Consider the following 20,007-nt stretch of genomic DNA (forward strand, 5'->3'; position numbering starts at 1 on the left):
AAACCAATCTCATGCGTGTGAACATATCTTTAAAGAGAATGATTATGTATATTAATTCAGTTTATTTCTTCATAAAACCATCAATACATAGCTCACAGGTACAGATGTGCCTATAATGTTATCCTATTATAGCTCAAATGTCAGTCATGCGACAATTAACACGGGGCTGAGTACTGCCACCTCCCATTTGCTTATCTGTGAATCTGACCAAGTCACATAACTGGACAGTGCTCTGAGGAAACTGGGCTTGGATCCTCAATGACCTCTTGGACCTCATGGTTAGCTAATTGCCTATGAAAACTACAACCTCATAATTAATTACAACCTGATTTAATAACTGTATAAGCATATATAAGGATCTTTTTGCTTTAAACTTATATTTTCAGTAATGAATCCTATGTATAACACCGTTCCAAGAAAATATTCAGGCAACATGATATAACTAAACTTAGTATTGTACCTTTCACTACTTTTGATTGTCCTGCAAGTCACAGCTTACTAACCTTACTTATTGTATAATATAATTCTACCACCAAAAGCATAAAGCCATTTCTCTGTAAAATTTTTTTCAACAACTCCACAAAACAAGGATTCCTCCATCCCCTCTAGAATATTAATCCACTACTGTGTTTACATATCAAAAAGTAAATGGTATTTAGTCCATACTAAAGTCCAAGAGGCAAATATTTTGTCATTGGTTTTAATTTATATCTGTAATAGTTCCCTAAAAATCAATTAAAAAAATAGTTAGCTATAAAGGTACCTTTCCTGAGATGGCAATACCAGACTCTTGTTTTAGCTACCTAGTAGACAATGCAACTCAATTACAACTTGGCAGTCCTTCCATATTGATATTTTATACCCTATACTGTGGTACGCTATGACCAGGAGCATAAGAAAATAAAATCAATAAATAAACATTACTTCAGTAAGACCCCTTTTTGATGCACTAAAAGCCCCTCACTGCAGTAAATTTTCCATTTTCTCCTTTCAGTGCTTGGTCTGTAGATCAATTTATATCTGGTTTATATATCCCAGTAGGAAGAGCCTGTATGTAACTCTTAAAATAGTCACAAGATTACCAGCTGAAACATCAAGCTCTGTATCCACATTAATTTGGTATGTGGTTTCAGGCACCAAATCAGTTACCAAAACACTCGGCTATTGTTCATGACAATACATATTTCACCTCTGGAAGACCATATACACTGTACCTTCTCAATCATACCTGTCGTATGCATCACATGTTCCTTTATGAATTAAATCTGGAAATCCAATGCCTTGTATGTGAAAAAAAAATTGAGAAATACTCATAATATTATTTTTAGACAATCAGCACTAATCCAGTTCTTCTTTCACCATGATGCAAACTGGCTCCTTTCGAGTTTCATAATACACATACTGACAATTCATTCTCAGTTATGACAAATATAAAATAGTTTTCCAGTAGACTTCAGTTCAGTAACTGCCTTCCACCTAAGTCACACCAAAATACACTGTACCAGTGGGACCTTTTAGGCTATTTGGTCAACTAAATACGTAGTAGCCTACAAACCTTTTCTGTAGACTATACTGGCTAAATCCTTAGTGCAATACCTTGATAACAGAGAATCTAAATTCATTTTGATAATGTTCTACTAACCACTTAGTAAAAGAAAAGCATCCCCTTCCATTGAATGCTGTCATGATCTGGGGAAGAAGCAATTGGCAATTTTACTTACAAAGTTGAAATAAACTTACAATAATTAGATATTATCCACCAGGTATATCACATACAACCACATATAATAAAACACTCAAACGTCTTATAAAACATAACATTTCCAGATCCTTCATAATGAAAGATCTATCATCAAGCATATATCCAGAAGATGAAATTTTAGGTATTATCTAATACTCTGCACACACATATTGTATCGAAGCAATTGTAATTAACTAGCCAATGGCTCAATAAGTTGAATGTAAGCAAAAGTACAATTTAAAATTCAGAAATGACTAACTTATCTGTATGTTGGACATAATTCTGCTGCTATTATCATATACTCCACCCTCATGTCATATCATATGTGCCAACTTTAAGGAACAATCAAATGGCTTAATGACCAAAGACAAGTGAAAATGCAATGAATTAACCATAAGTCCCAGACACTGAGTCCTGGCTTGTGTTTTATGTTTCTGCCTGCTACTGAACCAGTTAAATGTTTTTAAGAAGCCTTGACAGAGAAGGTGGTGATCTGCTGCATCTGAGTGACTAGACCTCAAGACAGCTAAGTCATCCACATAGAGTAGGCAGATCAGGAAGATTCAAAGTCCATGAGCTCAGGCAGATCAGGAAGGTTCAAAGTCCATGAGCTCAGGCAGATCAGGAAGGTTCAAAGTCCATGAGCTCAGGTAGATCAGGAAGGTTCAAAGTCCATGAGCTCAGGTAGAGTAGGGAGGTTCAAAGTCCATGAGCTCAGGTAGATCTGGGAGATTCAAAGTCCATGAGCTCAGGCAGATCAGGAAGGTTCAAAGTCCTTGAGCTCAGGTAGATCAGGAAGGTTCAATGTCCATGAGCTCAGGTAGAGCAGGGAGGTTCAAAGTCCATAAGCTCAGGTAGATTAGGGAGATTCAAAGTCCATGAGCTCAGGTATATCAGGGAGGTTCAAAGTGCATGAGACTAGGTAGATCAGGGAGATTCAAAGTCCATGAGCTTATCAGGGAGATTCAAAGTCCATGAGCTCAGGTAGATCAGGGAGATTCAAAGTCCATGAGCTCAGGTAGATCAGGGAGGTTCAAAGTCCATGAGATTATGTAGATTAGGGAGGTTCAAAGTGCATTTTTAACAAAACTACCCCTATAGTGAGGACTACATAATTGATCTGATTAGAGGAGCAGAGGGTTATGTGCACAGTTAATTGAAACCCTAAACAATTAAGGAGGATTTGATTAGCTGTTGAGGTAGCCAAAGAAGGAATCTCAGCTTATGAGTGTTATTAAGGGGGTTGGGGAAGAAAATCAAGTCAAAGGATTTCCAGAAATGCACAAATCACCATCCTGATAGTTTGCTTATTTTAAGCTTCCGATGTATTGTTGTTGAGGCACCTTCAACCACTCAGACCCTAAGGCAGCTTGGGGTGAGCCGCCTAAAAATGCAGGTTTGAGTGCCAAGTCCTTCAGAACTTTCATGCTAACTGAGAAAGGGAGGATGAGTCCTAAGAGTAAAATATATACATATACATACTCTGCCATAAACAAAAGCAAAAAGGGAGATTGACGGGAGAGAGGGAGCACATAGTGCAGCAGTGATCATTCAAACATCAACTATTGTGGTAAGTTTACTTACATATCTGTACTATGTTCTTCATATTGATCACTGCTGCAAGACCCCATGGAGAACAGTCTTTACAAAGCATGATCAAGACCTAGAAAAGGAATCAAGCTTGTAACAATTTGTAAAAGCATGTACAAAGGACTAAGCTGCTGCTTCTAGAATACTTCTAGAATCCAACCATTTCCAAAAAGACATATATGAGGCCAGAACCCTGGTACTGTGGGCCTTGGAACTACCTGGAATAGTTTTGTTATGGTGAGAATAATGAAAGTAATAGCCTGAGACAACCATTTGGAAATAGTCTGTTTTTACACTAGCTGTCCCTTTGTCTTATGTTCTCAAGAAATTAATAATTGATTTGAAGATCTGAAAAAATTGTTCTGTCAAGATAGTTCTGAGTTGTTTGTGGACATCCAAGGTATGCAGTATTAAAAAAAACATATGCAGTACTTCAAGCATAAAAGAAGGATTAGTTCTCAAAGAAACCCTGTCCCTGTGGGAAATGAGTTGGGTTGATTCACCATAAGAACTTGCAGGTCAGATAATCTTCTTGCAGAGGTCAAAGTAATCAGTAAAACAGTTTTCCATGAATGAAACTCATCAGTCAGATGAGCTGGTTCAAATGGAGCAAGCATTAGCTTCTCTAATATAAAATTAAGATCCCAAGAAGGCGTTAGGAATTATCTCGGGGTCTCTTATGCAAAACCCTTTTTAAAAACATTTTAACATGGGAATGCATTGAAAGTTGAGGATCTATGGGCAGACATATTTAAATGGCCAACAAATGAACTTTGATGGAGGAGAAAGAAAAGGATATAGCAACTCACACAAACATTGTGAAACCAGAGAAATAGTAGCCCTGAAAAGGTGCTAGTTATGTTGTCATCACCAACTAGAAAACCGTTTCAATTTGCCAAGATATGATCTTCTAGTAGCAGACTTTCCTGCCTCCATTAGTACCTGCTGCATGTCCTCAGAAAACCGGTGCCTAAAAGGAACTACGACCCTATTACCCAGGTGGTCAACTGAAGATGATTTATGTCAAGGGTGTAACAAACACTCCTGTTCTTCTATGAGTAGATCTATTCTGTGAAGAATCTTGTGATAATTGACACGTCTTCTTAAACATCTGTTTACCAGCATTTTGCTGAGATTGTTTATTTTTTGCCAAAACTAGATAAGGGAGGGGTTAGACAATCCCTTAAATAATTTGCAAATACAGATCTGAAAAGTCTTAGAGATTTCCTTTATCAGTTTTCCCCTCTCATCTTACTTTTTGATAACCTCTACGGAGAGGGACTGAAAACTAAATCTCTATCCAAAGGAGAATTTAAAATGTTATTTTTCAGATCATCTGTAACATTCTGAGAAAACAGCCAGGCAAATATACCCAAAACAATACCAGTGGCCAAAGTCCTGGAAGAAGTATCAACAGAGTCATACACACACTTTAAACAATTAGATGTGGCCTGTAAAATGGAAGAAATCAAACAATTTAAACCGGATTTTTCTTCACAAGAAGAAATTGCAGACACAACTTTCCTCATGCTTTCATGATTAGTCAGAATAAGCTTTAACATATGAGCCTGACAATTCAAAATTTTGAAAAAGAATCAAAGTTACAGAAGCATACTGTTTTTCCCCATACCTATCAATTATTTTCCCATCCTTGTCAGAAATTTTAGGATTGGAATTAACTAAATGTTTTGCAGCAGTGGGATTCACTAAAGCTATAGCTGCTGGGTCAGGTTTGGGATGAGTGTATAAAATTTAAAAGACTTAGGAACTTTACACAATCTGTATGTCTTTTTAGGGGAAAATGATCATCATCGTTATTATAATTATTATTATCAAGAAAATTACAGCTTGTGACACACACATCCTCTAAAGCTGACATTACAGGAATGGGTGTAGGTTCTGGAAAATTCTTCTGTAACAACTCATAGTATTTTCTGAAGGACTGAGAAACCTCTCTGCTCTCCCACTGAAAACACTGGCACATTCTGGAAATATTCTCAGGAAAGAGACACCTCCACAGGGAAAATCCAATACTGTCCTCTCCTCTGTATCTGAATCAGAAATCTGAGAAGAAAACCCTGTGTCTGTCCTTTCATCCTCCTGCCCAGACTCATAATTTGAATCTCTTAAGGAAAAAAGTATACTTGTTCTTTTGCTAGAATCCGCTTGATAAGAAAGAACAAGAGCCTGAATTAGACCCTGTGCCAAATCTAGTACCCTTCCCAGGGGAATTTCAACAGGATCAGATCCATATTTAGTTTTATTTTTCTTTTTGACAGGAAAATGGGGCCACCAGAGTTATTAATGACAGAAGAAGCTTCACCAGGAATAGGCACAACATTCTGACTAAACAGGGAAGCTGTCCCAGTTCCTTCTCCCAGTTCCTACAATGGTGGCTCTTCCTTAACCCACTGAAGGGACCCCAACAACTGCAGAGGATGTGGCCAACCACTGGTCCACAGTGACGGTCAGTGCTACACTGAAGGGATATTGGGAAAATGATGAGTGATCTGAGGAACCAGCTCTAGCCACAGCAAAGCCATCCACTTGCAGCTGATGCAAATTGAAAGCCTGCTGTGGTGGCAAAGGCTGTTTGCTTAACTTTTTCTTTTTTTGGTAACAAGAAGGATTGACTGTAGGGCCAATAGTTTCTTCTATGGTCAAGCAGAAAATGATGCTTCTTTCCCAGGCAAAACAAGCAGCATAAACCAGTAAAAATTTAAAGTCAAAGGTAAAAAGTCACCCCCCAAAAGAAAAAAAAACACATTGAAAGCACTTTAATACACTTTGCCAGCCCCAAAAAGTGTTGTTCACAGAAAAAATGTTTTTTAACAACTCTCAACTATTTTTAAATGGACAAGAAAAAAGTGCCATCCCATTTAAAAGTACAGATAAGTGTTGTGACAGTCCATAAAATCACAACTCATATATAAAAAAACAACTTTTCAAATTAGGAAAGTATATTTAAATAATAAATTTTAAAAGACTTTTTTTCCCCAAACAGAATTTATCTACCCAGCAAAGGAACACCACAAGCTGACTGTTGATCCTCGAAAGCCCACCGAGGAGTGCTCTTGTCTACAGCTCTGAAGGGCTTGGCACTCAAATGTTTGTTTTTATGCAGCACAGTTTGAGCTGCCTAATAGTTTGAGCAACTGGAAGGTGCCCTGATGCTTTGGAAGCTGTCCGACTGTTATATCCTTGGCAGGATATAACCCATATAGCTAAAATTACTGCAGTGGTGATCAATATGATGAACATTTGTGTTAATTTTTCTTCAGTACCATCGATTAGGCAGCTGAAGCTTTACGAGGATGGATCAGTGATAGCCAAACTTATGTATAGTGATGGTGGTGGGGATGTGAGCCTGTATTTAGAAACTGGCATGGAGTTGTAGGTTTGGGGATAGGAATGGCTATGGCCTTTTTCACAAATCAGGAAATATGCCATTAGCAATAGACATGCTAATAACATGTTATAGTGTATCTGTGGACTTGTTGCAGCCTCTGGGAAATTCTAGGTACAGGCCATCACTTTTATGATTGCTTTGGGATAGGAGCTTCTTAAGCTGATAGCTATTATCACTGAGTGAGAGTCATTAGGGTGACAAGGACAGAATGTCCTGATTGGGTGGTAATAAATGGGGTTGTGGAAAAGAATGAAGATAACCTTTAACACAATAATATCTATAAAGAGGTTCTCTTTCTATTTCTGGGGCAAAGTGCTGATGCTTTGCTGCTTCCTGTAAGGGAGTTACTTTTAGCCCTAAAAGTCACAGAGGTGGAGATGTGAATGGTCTACAGTTCTTCCTACAAGAAACTTGTCTGTTTAGATTATTTTCATGCAATCTTTTTTTTTTGTCTTTTAAATACAGATTTGACATCAAGGTTGTAAGTCTTTTCAAAGGAGTTCCAGGCTCTTTCCTTTTTTTTTTTTTTTTTGCTCATCTTTGATGGTTTGGGTGAACCAAGGAAATGCAATTCCCCTTCACAATCTTTTTTTTGGGTCTTATTTGGACTGAAGTTTATTTGGGAGATATTCAAGGTCAACATTTGGCTTACCTGAGATTAGCACTTGCAACAAATCCACTGTGACAATGGTCTTGTAGCAGGGAAGATTATTAACTGGGTATGAAGGAAAGCAATTTCATTAAGAGGACAGACCTTTAATAGCAGTTTTATTTATTTATTTATTTAATTTATTTATTTCCAGTTTGATTAGTGGGGAAGTCCACTGGGCCGAGAGAGCCCGTTTTCAGTGGAGGCCTGAGGAGAAAAGCTCCATGAAACAGATTACAGTAAAGATTGCAGTCCAATAAAAATAAAAGTACAAGTACAAATACATCTCAGATAATACAAAGTGTGAGCAATATTGCCCATAGTGAAAAGATGTCGTGCAGATACATTTTAACAAATTCACACAGTTAAAGTCAAAAGTCAAAAGCTATTTACAATATAGCCGCGGTGGTGGTGCTGCGGTAGTGTTGTCACCTCACAGTATGACGCTGTCCGGTTCAATTCTCAGCTAGAGCGTCTTCTGCGTGGAGACATGCGTGAATGGGCGTACCTTCGTTGAAGGTTGTGCGTCAGGCCTGGCAAGCCGGTACGTAAAAATCAACTGCCAATCATTAGTGGACTGGAGTTCCACTGTGGCGACCCCTAACCGAGAAAAGCCGAAAGACACAAACAAACTAAGTGTGAGAGATCGTATGGGAATTAGTTATAGAAGGTTATAGCCTGCTATAAGGTGCTTAGAAACTCTGGAGTAGACCCTACCAGGGGCTTTTGTTAAAGAGTTCTAGGTAAGGCAAATGCAGTTACATTTCCATTTGGAGAAGAGGTAGGTGTAAACCTGAGTTTTGAAGTTGTTTTCATAATGAATGCCAGGATGATAGCACAGGAGTCACTTAAAGCGGGATTGAAGGACCATGGAGGGGAGCAAATATCTTGAGTTTGCCTCTATGCATTTTTGTAGTTGCCTACTTAAAAAAAATAAATAAATAACTAAACTGCTTGGTTCGTGAGATAGTCAAAACTTCACATATTTATTTGGACTTTGACTTACTACAGTAGTGTATCCATACATAGTTATGCTACTTTTTTAAGTTGGTATCTCACACCTGTAGCTATAACAGCATTTGTTGCAGCGAGATTGGATCAGTACATAATGGGCATATCCCTGGTAAACAATGCGCCAATATAATATAATTACAATAGTATTCACTATTTTTTAACATGACATGCTTTCCATTCTGGTATATCCCGTGCAAGCTTTTCTTGTAAATGAATTATTATACAGTCTTAGCTGAATTAATTGAAGAAGATGGAGTGAGTTATTTACAGTGCATTTTAGGACACACATTTCCCTAAATATTTAATATTCAACAGTAATTACCAGCTATTTAACAAAGAGTGGAACAGGACAGTGTGTATTCTCTTCTTTGGGACATGTTAATGTTCGCACAGCTTCATGCACAATTGCTGATCATTCTATGTTGCACTTACCTGAGGTGTTTTGATTGAATTCATGTTACATGAAATGCATATCGCTATAGTTTATTAAACCAAATGCTGCTGTCCAAAATATCTCTAAAACTTTACAAAATTACTAAATTTTTGTGGTAAAATACTATATTTCATATTCCAATATCAAAATTGTGAAATAAATAAATGTTGTAAGCGGGGCAATCTTGAAGCTAAAAAAAATGTAAATCTTAGTATTCTGTGGGCTGGTAAATGCTAGGTAAGTTAATCATTTTGCAAAATTATAAAGTAAAATTATTGGATAGAATCCTATTTATTACAATTTTAGAAAGTGTATTCCATATTATATCAGGTAATTAAGAAATCAGTCAAAAAGACTTGATTATACACAACAAGCCAAGTTCTGTTTTTACCTGATACTACACAATATATCCATCCTGTACATTTTGTATTTATACTACCCTTAGCAATTTGTTTTGAACAAGGAGTATAAATTCACAAGAACATGCCTTGGGGAATTCCATTTCTTTCTCACATTTGCATATGTATCAGATGTCATGCTCCTTAACTTATTTTTCATTGGAAAGAAAAGCAATCTAAAACCACTACAGTGAAAACTGAAACCCACTGGGACAACATATATTCATGATTGCTGCATGGCATGCATAGCAGATGCGGTCAAGTATTGTGGCGGCTCAAAAAACGCAGACAGCAAGTAATGGATGGACATTTGTAGTGCTGTGAATGAAAGCTGAACACCAAGCCTTAGTGGTGTTGCTTCCTTAAGAGTAAGATATGCTGCTGGGATCATGCGGTGACATTTGGTAGATTTGCAGTACACCAGATGTACAAATGAAGGACCAAAATCACACACTTGACCACTATATATATTTGACAATTACAACATTCTACGGCAGCAAAATGTGGGCACAATAAAAGAGAAAGTAGTGAATACAACACTCCCCTGCCTCCTTATCCAGGAATTAACAAAGACTGAGCCAGAGTGTCTGCATTTGTGCTTCCTTCCACCTTCTATATCTATGCATTTATTTATTTCTTTACATTTGATCACCAGGTAGTGTCCCACTGGGCCAGTGGCCCATTTTCAGCTGCGACCTGGGGAGAAAAGCTCCAGTTACAAAATGCATAGTATGCAAAGTGACATTACAGAGAATGTGCAAATAATACTAACAGCAATTAAAAATTACATGCAGATAAACACAATATACCACAGAATTATAAACACATGTAATGATCAACAGTACAAAAAATAACATTTTTTTATTTTTACTTTTTTTTATTTGTTTGTATATTTATATCACAGTTTGCAAGGCAAAAAGAGGCCAAGAGAAAGAGTGTAAAACGACAGTGAAAGGCAAGTATGAAATAACTTAGCCTGGAGATGTGCAGGAGCGTAGCGAAAGATTAGAGAGATAGTCTTTTAGCAGCTGTTTGAAATTATGTGAAGTAGGGATGGATAGAATATGCTGGGGAAGAGAATTCCAGGATTTGGATATTTTAAGGGAGTATAAGGAGTCTTCATGATAGTTATGGGCTTTAATTACTTTGGGCAATAATTTATCAGCAGACCTGAGTGAGGAGAGGTTAGAATAAGGTTGGACAAGGTCAGTTAGAGCAGGACAGTTATCGGGTTTATGGATGACTGTATGAGCAGCTAATAGTTGGTTAACAGGTTGTAAGTTAGGTAGTTTTAGCCAGTTTAAGCAGAGAAGAGCAGTGCAATGATATGATCTGTGAGGCAGGTTTAAGGCAAATTGGCTATTTTATTCTAGCAAGATTTGAGATTATTCAAATCTGATTTACAGAGGTTGGTAAATGTTTGAGAGCAGTAGAAAAGGGTTGATAACAGGTGAGATTTAGCTGTAGTTAGTCTGGCCTCATTGGTAAGACAGGCTTTTGCCCTATAAAGTGTACCAAGTCTTCTGTGGAATTTTTTGATTATTGATGCTGTGTTTATCAAACTTCACTATCACAACACCGCTTTCTCTTCTAAGTAACACCAGACTGCTGAAAATAAAGTACTTGGGTACAATTGGAAGTTCCACTATACTGCAACATGCAGCTGCCAAAGGATTCGGTCACTGCTAGAGCCACTTTCCTAAAAAATATTTTCAGCTACAAGCTGCGAAACAAAAAACTGCTTCTCTCATTTAATGAATAAACTTTGTTTTAAGATCTACAACATAGTCCCCAAGAGGCACAGGAGGAATTCACCTTCAAGGAACTGCTTTCATTGTTTCCAAGGCAGAAGGAACTTTAAAACAGTCCCAGTTAGCAACATGCCCCAAATGATTAAGGAAATCAGTCAACTCCCTTCATTTACAAAACATCTTTAAACCTAGCTTGCAGAACATACAAACGTAAATGCAAATGCTTCAATGACCATGGGTAATTATTAGCTACTTACTGTTCAGTGTATATGCAACTTATACCCCAACACATTGTATAACTATGTAACCATTATATAATAATTAGAAGCAACAAATGAATGTCACATTCTAAATATTGTATATTCTTAAGAGATAAGTACCAGGCTAGGTATCATTCCTTGCACAACAAGCCTGAGCTCTAATTTGTTCCGTTTTAAAATATGGTAGCTTTTCCACTGTTGTATATTATTGGTATGTGTGGTACTTATCTCTCGGTCCTTTCTCTAACAGTTTGTTCAAATCTTTGGATTTCTTGAATCCCCTTTGACTTTAAATTATGCCTTTAAAAAGCCATGCTTACTGGAATTGTTAATAAAATGCATCTTCTATGATTGTATTTGCTCAAGCGACAATTGTAAAAATGCCATATATGTTGCTTTAGTCTTTTTTTTGCAGTATTTCTTATTATGGTGGTAATTTTGTCCTAATGTTGGCCTTGGGTCTTGAGAAAGTGCCATGCAAACTTTATATTGTGCACAAGGACTGCTCAATACAGTTCCAAGATAAGGTGAAGGGTACAGTCTATCTAAGTGAGAAGTTGGCTAGCTGAAGCCAGAAATAAAGCACACCTGTATAGTTTTGTGTAATCTCATCAGCCTAGCCTTGATCTATAGTCCTTAAAAATTTCCCTTAAATACTACTGCTAATACGCTATCAACATGAAAAAAGGGGGTGGGCATGTGCATTTTTTTTAAATGGGCAAAGACACTCCGTATTTATGTCAGAAAAGCTCTCATGCAGTCCAAAAACAAGCATCATATTGAAATGTTGGGACTTGGGGGGGAAAAAAGACAGAAAATTCAGGAGAAGAGCAAGTATCAAACATTGCTCTTCTACTAACAAAAACCCTGAACACCCCAGTGTGGGGTGCTAGCCCCCCCATACCTCACTGAATTTATATATATTCCAACTCAAAAATCACCATACCTCAGAGAAAAAGGAATATTCCAATAAATGGCAATCTCTGACTTAGTAAAAGTAGGTCCAGATATTCCACAATTCAGTTTCAGCATTACGGGACTCATTAAAAAGGGTCCCTGCATTTGAAACAGCTACCCGAAAAACAACTTGGGGAAGGTTAGCAGAGTTCTCTTCATAGACACATTCTGTAGGCAAAGCAGCATTTTCTGCAGCTACATCTTGATCTGTCCTCACAGTATTTTTCTTCACATTTCACCTGTCCAGGCTTTATAGGGACACGTGCAAGTTACTTCTGAATAATAAAAATTATTTATGAATAACGTGACTGGAAAGGGTCAAGTCATCTTCCAGTTACCCAGGTTCTGCTGGTGTTGTGGTGCTATATGGTTAGTGGAACATAAAGGAAAAATAGCTGGCAAGAACAGCCTGCCATTTGAGATAAAAGTGAGGAGTTCCCTACTGGTGAGGGAAGCTGGGGGAGGGGTATTAGGGCAAGCAATATTCAATGGGTGCATATTTGTGATTATTTGATGCATTTCTCCTTGATAGCTAAAGTGGGAGTTGAAAATGAACACTCAAATAAAAAGCTGCTCTGCTCTGTATCACCTCAGCTTCAGTAATCAAGTAACAAGTGAGGTTGAGAAGAACTTTTGGGGAACATGAGCTCAATTGGGGAAATTAAAATAATAATAATAAATTCTGTGCAGAAATGCACTAGTATGGAACTTTTTGCTGGAGTATAGCCCCACATCCAACATAATCTGTTATGTTCTAAGGCAATTCTGAGCTTTAGTGAATAATTAATCTGGTCAGGACACTTCTTGTAAAGGTACTTGTCCATATATTTATCCCAGTATTTGCAAAGTTTCATACTTTAATTTTGTGTTAAATATCAGAGATCCCTTTAGCTGTAATGGTGCAGGCTAATGGCATGCACTTTAGTGGACTTTCTCAGATGTTTCACAGTTAATAAAATAATTTGCCTGAACACAGCTCACACCGTGTGGCATGTGTTGAACCACCTGTAATGAGCATATTGTGATGGGTCTTGGATTGGTGCACCATACAACCTATCCATTTTTAATGTATTGGTTAGTTAGTAAGTTTTACACCATTTGTATATATAAGAAGTGCATATTTGTTTGTAGTTTTCCCCAGAAGAAAGACCTGTTTATTTTGTCAGAAATATTGAGTAAATGCACTAGACTTTGGAATGAAACTTTTTATTGGCTTATATTTCCTAGCTCTGTGAGCTTTGTGGATTGTACTTTCTGGCACTTCTGTTATAGAATATTTCAAAGTACGAATTGTTTTTTTTCAACTTTTACACTGCTAGAATCTGTCCATAATGTGTGTTCCCAATTATGTTTTTCATATAGTTTTATTTCTGTCTTAACTGCTGTCTCTCTCTTTTCCCTCCAGATTACTATATTAGTCACTATAGTTAGGCAGAGATGATACAACAGTTTATATAAAACTGCTTCAGTTGAAGATTATCACCACTGCTGGCCACATTGAGTCAGCACACCTCCAATGTTAGCATAATCGGCTAGTCTCATTTCACATGTCGATCACTTCAATGGCTGACTGGCATTCATTTTTTTCCCTTTAAGTCTGTTTTCTATAGACAAGGAAAATTGTGTTATGCGGGACAGCAATTACAAAACTAGCAAAACTGGGATGTGAGTTTGACTAAAGTAAACATAAATTGAGTCAGCACAGTCTGTGTATTATTTTAAGTGGGCTTTTCACTACAACCCTGTGAAACTAGTATGTTATATGATTAAGCTCTTCTTGGTTTTGTACCCAGCCCATAGATTCATTCAGCTACCTGAGAAGCATATATACAGGAATACCTCCTAACAAAAAGCAGAAGACTCTAGCCATCTGTGGTTAAACTTAAAGTTGAAAGTACTGTTTTAAAATGGCTTTGAATATGGTGTAGAGTTCTGATAAATGGTAACATCACTAGGCCATCATGGAGAGTGGACAGGCCTTCACTGACCATGAAAAGCCATCAAATACATTTTCCTGATGTTAGTACAGGTTCATAGATTGTCGTCTTTTTTATCTATTTCTATGCACCCAGACTAGAAGAACTCTGAAGTAATCTCTGGCTCTTCAATGTATTTTGTGCACTTCAGTATGTGTTTAAAAGAAAGTACTCACTAGAAGCGTATGTAAATTCATTCTTCTTGAACTTTTGATCATATCCCTGCAGTATGCCCAAAGCCATGTATGACTAAGGAATGACACAGCCTTTACACGGGCCTGCTCTGCAAGCTCCTGCAAAAATCAACATTCCCACACCCTGATTCATTAAGTTAAACTATATTTTCTGCCATTAAATAAAGAGCCAAATGAATACCGCTGCCTAGGTTTGTGCACCTTATTATTTCTTTTCATACCTCCACACTTTCTGTCTGCTTCCACCTGTGCACAGGTAGTCAAGTGTAACTTGCATAAAAGCTTGCTCTATCAAAAAAAAAAAAAAAGCCGCTGTATACATGCTTAAGATGAGAACCACCTCGAATGAGTGCAGTTTTACACAATGTTCAGTACCTTGCAATTCAGTATACAAAATACATAATTACAAGAAAATATATGGTTGGTTGAAGTAAAATAAACACAATGCCGTTTAGCAACATAGATGGGGCTAAGCCAATTTTGCTCTAAAAGGAAAACATATCAGGATGTACAACAAACAGTCATGACAAAATGAAACATTCTTTATCTTTAATGTTAAGGGAAGATGGTTGATGGTTTAAGAGGCAATGTCCGTTTAAAGGAAATTACAGGAAATTGGAATAAGTACCATAAGTAAGTAGAAATTATCACTTCAATCAAACAAAAGTGTATTGTGCTCTTCAAGAGCTCACACAGTACAGCTGTAAAAGAGAAGCGCTACTTAAAATGTAGCAGATTTCTTATGCCTAGGAGATTTGTCTTTCATTTCCGTCACTATTGCACACCGTTGATGTTTTGGGCTTGAGAAAAAAAGTTTTTAGTTACAGAAGACTTCCTACCTATTCTTTGTCCACCGATATTCCATATTTGTTAGATCGACTGTGCTAAGAATGAAAAGGAGAGAGGGCAACCCACCTATACTAGGCATCTCTTTGGTGTGTTTATCAAAACACTGCACATGGACTTAACATGCTTCCTTTTCCTGAAAACAGTGATCTACCTAGCTCACTGTCCTTCATACTCCCTTTCTAGTTCCTGTAGCTTATAGACAAATTACCGTGCATGAAGTAACTATCAGGAAAACTACCATGTAACTGAGTACAAGCCAGCACTGCAGTCCTGCATTACAGTCATTACTTGATATAATGGGACTAAGGCCCACCATCTCTTGCAGGTTCAAGTTTCCCTATCAGCATTGGCTTGTTGTGTGTTCTTGTGTTAATCACATCTTCCTGACACTCCGATCTCAGAAACACAACTCAAGTTGGTATGTTTTCTTACTCAGTACAAAAATAACAACTAATCATAGACTAAAATACTTTATTCACAAACTAGAACCCCAAATTGACACCATTAACAATAACGTTTATTCAAAATGTTCAAATGCAACAGCGTCTGCCAAATACAAACTTCAAATTTTCAAGTTTATACAAAAATTCATGCACACATACTCATACCCACTCACATATATATATATATATATATATATATATATATATATATGTGTGTGTGTGTGTGTGTGTATGTGTGTGTGTATGTATATATATATATATATATATATATATATATATATATATGTGTGTGTGTGTGTGTGTGTGTGTGTGTGTGTGTGTGTATATATTTATATATATATATATATATATATATATATGTGTGTGTGTGTGTGTGTGTGTGTGTGTATGTATATATATATATATATATATATATATATATATATATATATATATATATATATATATATATATATATATATGGGAACTTCAGTAGTCTCATTAACTAAAAAATGAAAGTAGCGAATGGAGATTACTAGTCCATCTTTTTATCATTAAGTGTAACAGTGGGAAACCTTCAATCAAACTGCATATCGGCATTCTTACAGTATTATAATGGAAGAGATGTTTGATCATCTCCCCATCTTCATTTGAAGTTGGCAGTGGGCATTGAACTCATTATATTTACAAATTGCTAATACGTGCATTAAAGGGGAAACCCATGCACTTAGGAAATCAGATATTTTCTATCCAGATACCAAGAGAGTCTGGCTTGTAGGCAGTGGATTTTCAGTTCTACACCATCTGAAGCAAACAACATGCAAGTCATAACAAGCCTCTTTCCCTCTGCACGTGTACATATATGCATGTGAAGGAATATCTGCTTTTGACTAGCTATCTGAACTCTGCAAATGAAAGGAGACAAAAGCACACAAAACAGTCCCTAAAGCGAGGAGCAAGGAATTTATAGCAGCCTGAAGAATGTGGTTGCCTCGTGATTTTCCTGTCTATAACTAATGAAGGGACAGAAGGAGAAGGTTCATGCATGCATGCGCGCGCGCACACACACACACACACACACACACACACACACACACACACACACACACACACACACACACACACACACACACACACACACACACACACATTACTTGCAGTACCTGTGCCTTCTTGTTTACTGACCTATGAACGAAAAGTTCACATTTCTGATGAACTCCACAGTTACTCAGGATACAGATTAAAGCTACAATATACTAGTGCAAAAGTGCCCATTAGCAGAACTGTAAACAGACTGCTGAAAGTTATATAGCTGTACTTTGGCCATTTTTTTTTTACTTAACAACTGTCACTTCAAAAATAATATCCTCACAAGGTAGTCTGCAGCAATTTTTTTTTAAACTTAATTCCGTTTTATATTTTCAACTGGTGGGAGTAGACTTCTGGTCTTGTTATTTTAATACATTCCTTTTCAAATGGGAGAAGTGACTACTCTGAGTTGAGTGCAACTCAAAAAGAAAACTGAAGTTCTGTAGTAAAAGATTATATCTGCTGCACAGTATTACTAGACACCAGGCATGTTCAGATGTGCGTACTTTAATGATCTTGCAGATCTCTGGATACATACTTGACCTGTTACATTTCAGTATGCATGGTGATACCACACATTTTCCCTTTTATCCACTGTTGTATGATTCTCCAGCTTTTCTCAGGACTTGACCAGGATACCACAACTTTAAATACTGCTGTATCTACCCACATTTACATGACTATGCACGGGTCTTGGCTGGGGGGGGGGGGGGGGGTCAGTCTACCAAAAAGGCAAAAAAAGAGCCTCATATGAGTTAGGCTGTATATAAACATACTGAATACTATGCTCTGCTTTGCCAGTTTCAAGTTTAGGATCTCTGGAGGGACAAGTTAGTGAAATAACACTGGAATGTTCAAACTAATTAACCTTGCAATACAGTCATAATAGATGTACCTCTAAAACATTTGAGTGACATCAGTAACACTCCCTTAGAAGAGTTTGCAGTCAGTAAATTCTAGTTTAGAAACTATAACATTAAAAAAAGTTTTAGAATTTGTATAACTTAGCACTTGTTAATTTTCTATGTCTCAAGTATCTCAAGTCGATGTCAGCTGAGAAAAAAAGTCTACTACATATATTGACATTTCAACAAACCCCTACACTAGTTGACCATGTGGACATGATAAGAATGTTTCATACAAGACGTTTATCGTGTGTTCACGTAACTAACATACCTTGCTGAATCTGTGCTAAAAGCTGCTGCCGTAGTAGCATTCTATTCATCCTATAAGATCCTAAGGATAGTCGTCTCTGCTCAAATCTTCTGCACATTTCCTTGCCCTCAGAAGAGAGAGGGATTGAACAATTATGTCCCAACCCTAGTTGCACGGGACCCTCCATAAACATTTCAGCAGATAAAAAAGTCACTTTCTGTCACTCCTACAGTAATAACAGACAGTCAACGGTAGTCAAAGCAGAATGAGTAAGTCCAAAGAGCCAATAAACTCCACTGAATTCTAAAGTGCAATCATTTCAGCAGGGGAGGGGAGAAGGCAGTGCCAAAAGCAAGTTTCCAGTTTAGAATCTGAAGACGTGAGCTGCCACTCAACTGAAGCAAATGAAATCTGTTAGAACACACGCTCTCACACAAGCAGTAGATTTCAAGGAAGTGAGCAGGGCAGCTTCCTATGCAGTTATAAAATACAAACACTGGAGGAAACACGCCAGAATCAATGTTACAGGGACATACCTCACTGCTGACTCAATGCAACAGAGCAAGGGCGGGCAGGTCTGAAACAGCAGAAAATACAGCATACCTCTCACTGAACGGAATCCATGCAAACAAGATGCAAGTCTGCTGCCTGGACAGCAAACAAAAGTGACATTTCTCCCACTAGCACAAAGCCATTCGTTACCACAAACTGTTTTTGAATTCAGTTATATAATAACTGTCAAGAAGAACACACAAGGGCAAAGTCTCAGTGAGTGAATAGAACACAGATAAATTAATCCAAGAGCAAAAAAAAAAAAGTTTTGCGCTTCCAGGACATAACAGGATTCTGCGTGACTACGTTTTACTACTCTGTGGGGGTGCCACACTATGCATTTTCTTTCTTTTCCTCTACAACAGCTGCTTGTTGTCTAAGACAGAAAATAAATATGTCTAAAAAAATTTAATATATTATATTTAACATTACTGCATTAAATAAACTTGTAACACCAATCATGAAATGTCTATAAAATATTCAATGGCATCTGTACTTTATGAATGAATGCAGGTGGTGCTTGTAGGGTTTATTTTAATTTTAATTTAACTTTATTTTATTTTTTACATTTGTTGACCAGGTAAATACACTGATCCATGGACCCTTTTCAGCAACACGTGGGACACACTGGGTGAAAAAAAATGACAATAAAATTCTGCAGTTGCAACAATAATTAACAATTGATGCATATTACAAACACTGAAAATGGCTACAAAAAATGTTTTAAGTGTTATTCAAATGAGAAATTGTGTAGATACTATCAACATGAAAAACAGCATATGATAGCTATTTCATAGGATTTTGCAGTCATTAGAAGAAGGAACAGAAATTTACAAATGACAATTAGGAGAGGAGTGATTAGAATAAAATTACCAGTAATCCGTGAGTATGAATTAGAATAGAAATAGTTAGCAAGTGTATGTTAGCTCCATCCAGCCATCCATCCAACCAGAACCCCTTTTTCTCATTTTGCCCATAGGGGTGAGGTGTCACTTCAACAGTGCCAATCATCTAGAGCCAAGGTTTACACTACTGGGTGACTAGCCCTGCCACTGTAGCTCATCCACACCACACACTCACACCTATGGCCAGATGAGAGTATCCAATCCACCTACTGCATGTCTTTGGAATGTGGGAGGAAACTGGAGTACCTGGAGGAAACCCACATGAACACATGGAGTACATGCAGACTTGACCCAGTAGTCAGGGACTTAGGGACACACATAAACAGTAATCTAACCTTTACCATCATGTTTCTACAATGGTGAGGAAATCATTCTATGTTGCGCAACTTATAAACAAAGGTATAGCATCTAAGTCCAAGGAAGTCATTGTTCCACTGTACTCGGCATTCATCAGACCTGTCATTGAGTACAATGCCCCTTTGATATGTACCTAACCAGGCATATCCAACAAATGGAATGTCCACAGAGGTTCCCCACTAAAAGAATACAGGGTATAAGTAAAATGTCCTCTGCAGACCACCTCAAGGTCCTATCCCTGTATTCTGTCGTAGAAGTTAACAGAACACCAGTTTTTCACAAAGGCTAACTTCTTCACAAACACAC

General features: G+C 37.3%; 1 protein-coding gene across 2 annotated transcripts in view; it reads right to left on the reverse strand.

The window, feature by feature from the left end:
• Positions 1-18,353, reverse strand: part of STARD13 (StAR related lipid transfer domain containing 13) — an 899,357-nt gene extending 881,004 nt beyond the window's left edge. For both annotated transcript variants that reach the window (XM_044073222.1, XM_044073221.1), the window contains exon 1: positions 17,909-18,353. In XM_044073222.1, the coding sequence (XP_043929157.1) occupies positions 17,909-18,080 (172 nt within the window). In that variant the 5' untranslated portion in view covers positions 18,081-18,353. The remainder of the gene's footprint in view (positions 1-17,908) is intronic.
• Between the last annotated feature and the right edge of the window lie 1,654 nt (positions 18,354-20,007).

Source organism: Protopterus annectens, chromosome 5.part1, assembly GCF_019279795.1.
Source record: "Protopterus annectens isolate FY-2018-M chromosome 5.part1, PAN1.0, whole genome shotgun sequence".
Lineage (NCBI taxonomy): Eukaryota > Metazoa > Chordata > Ceratodontiformes > Protopteridae > Protopterus > Protopterus annectens.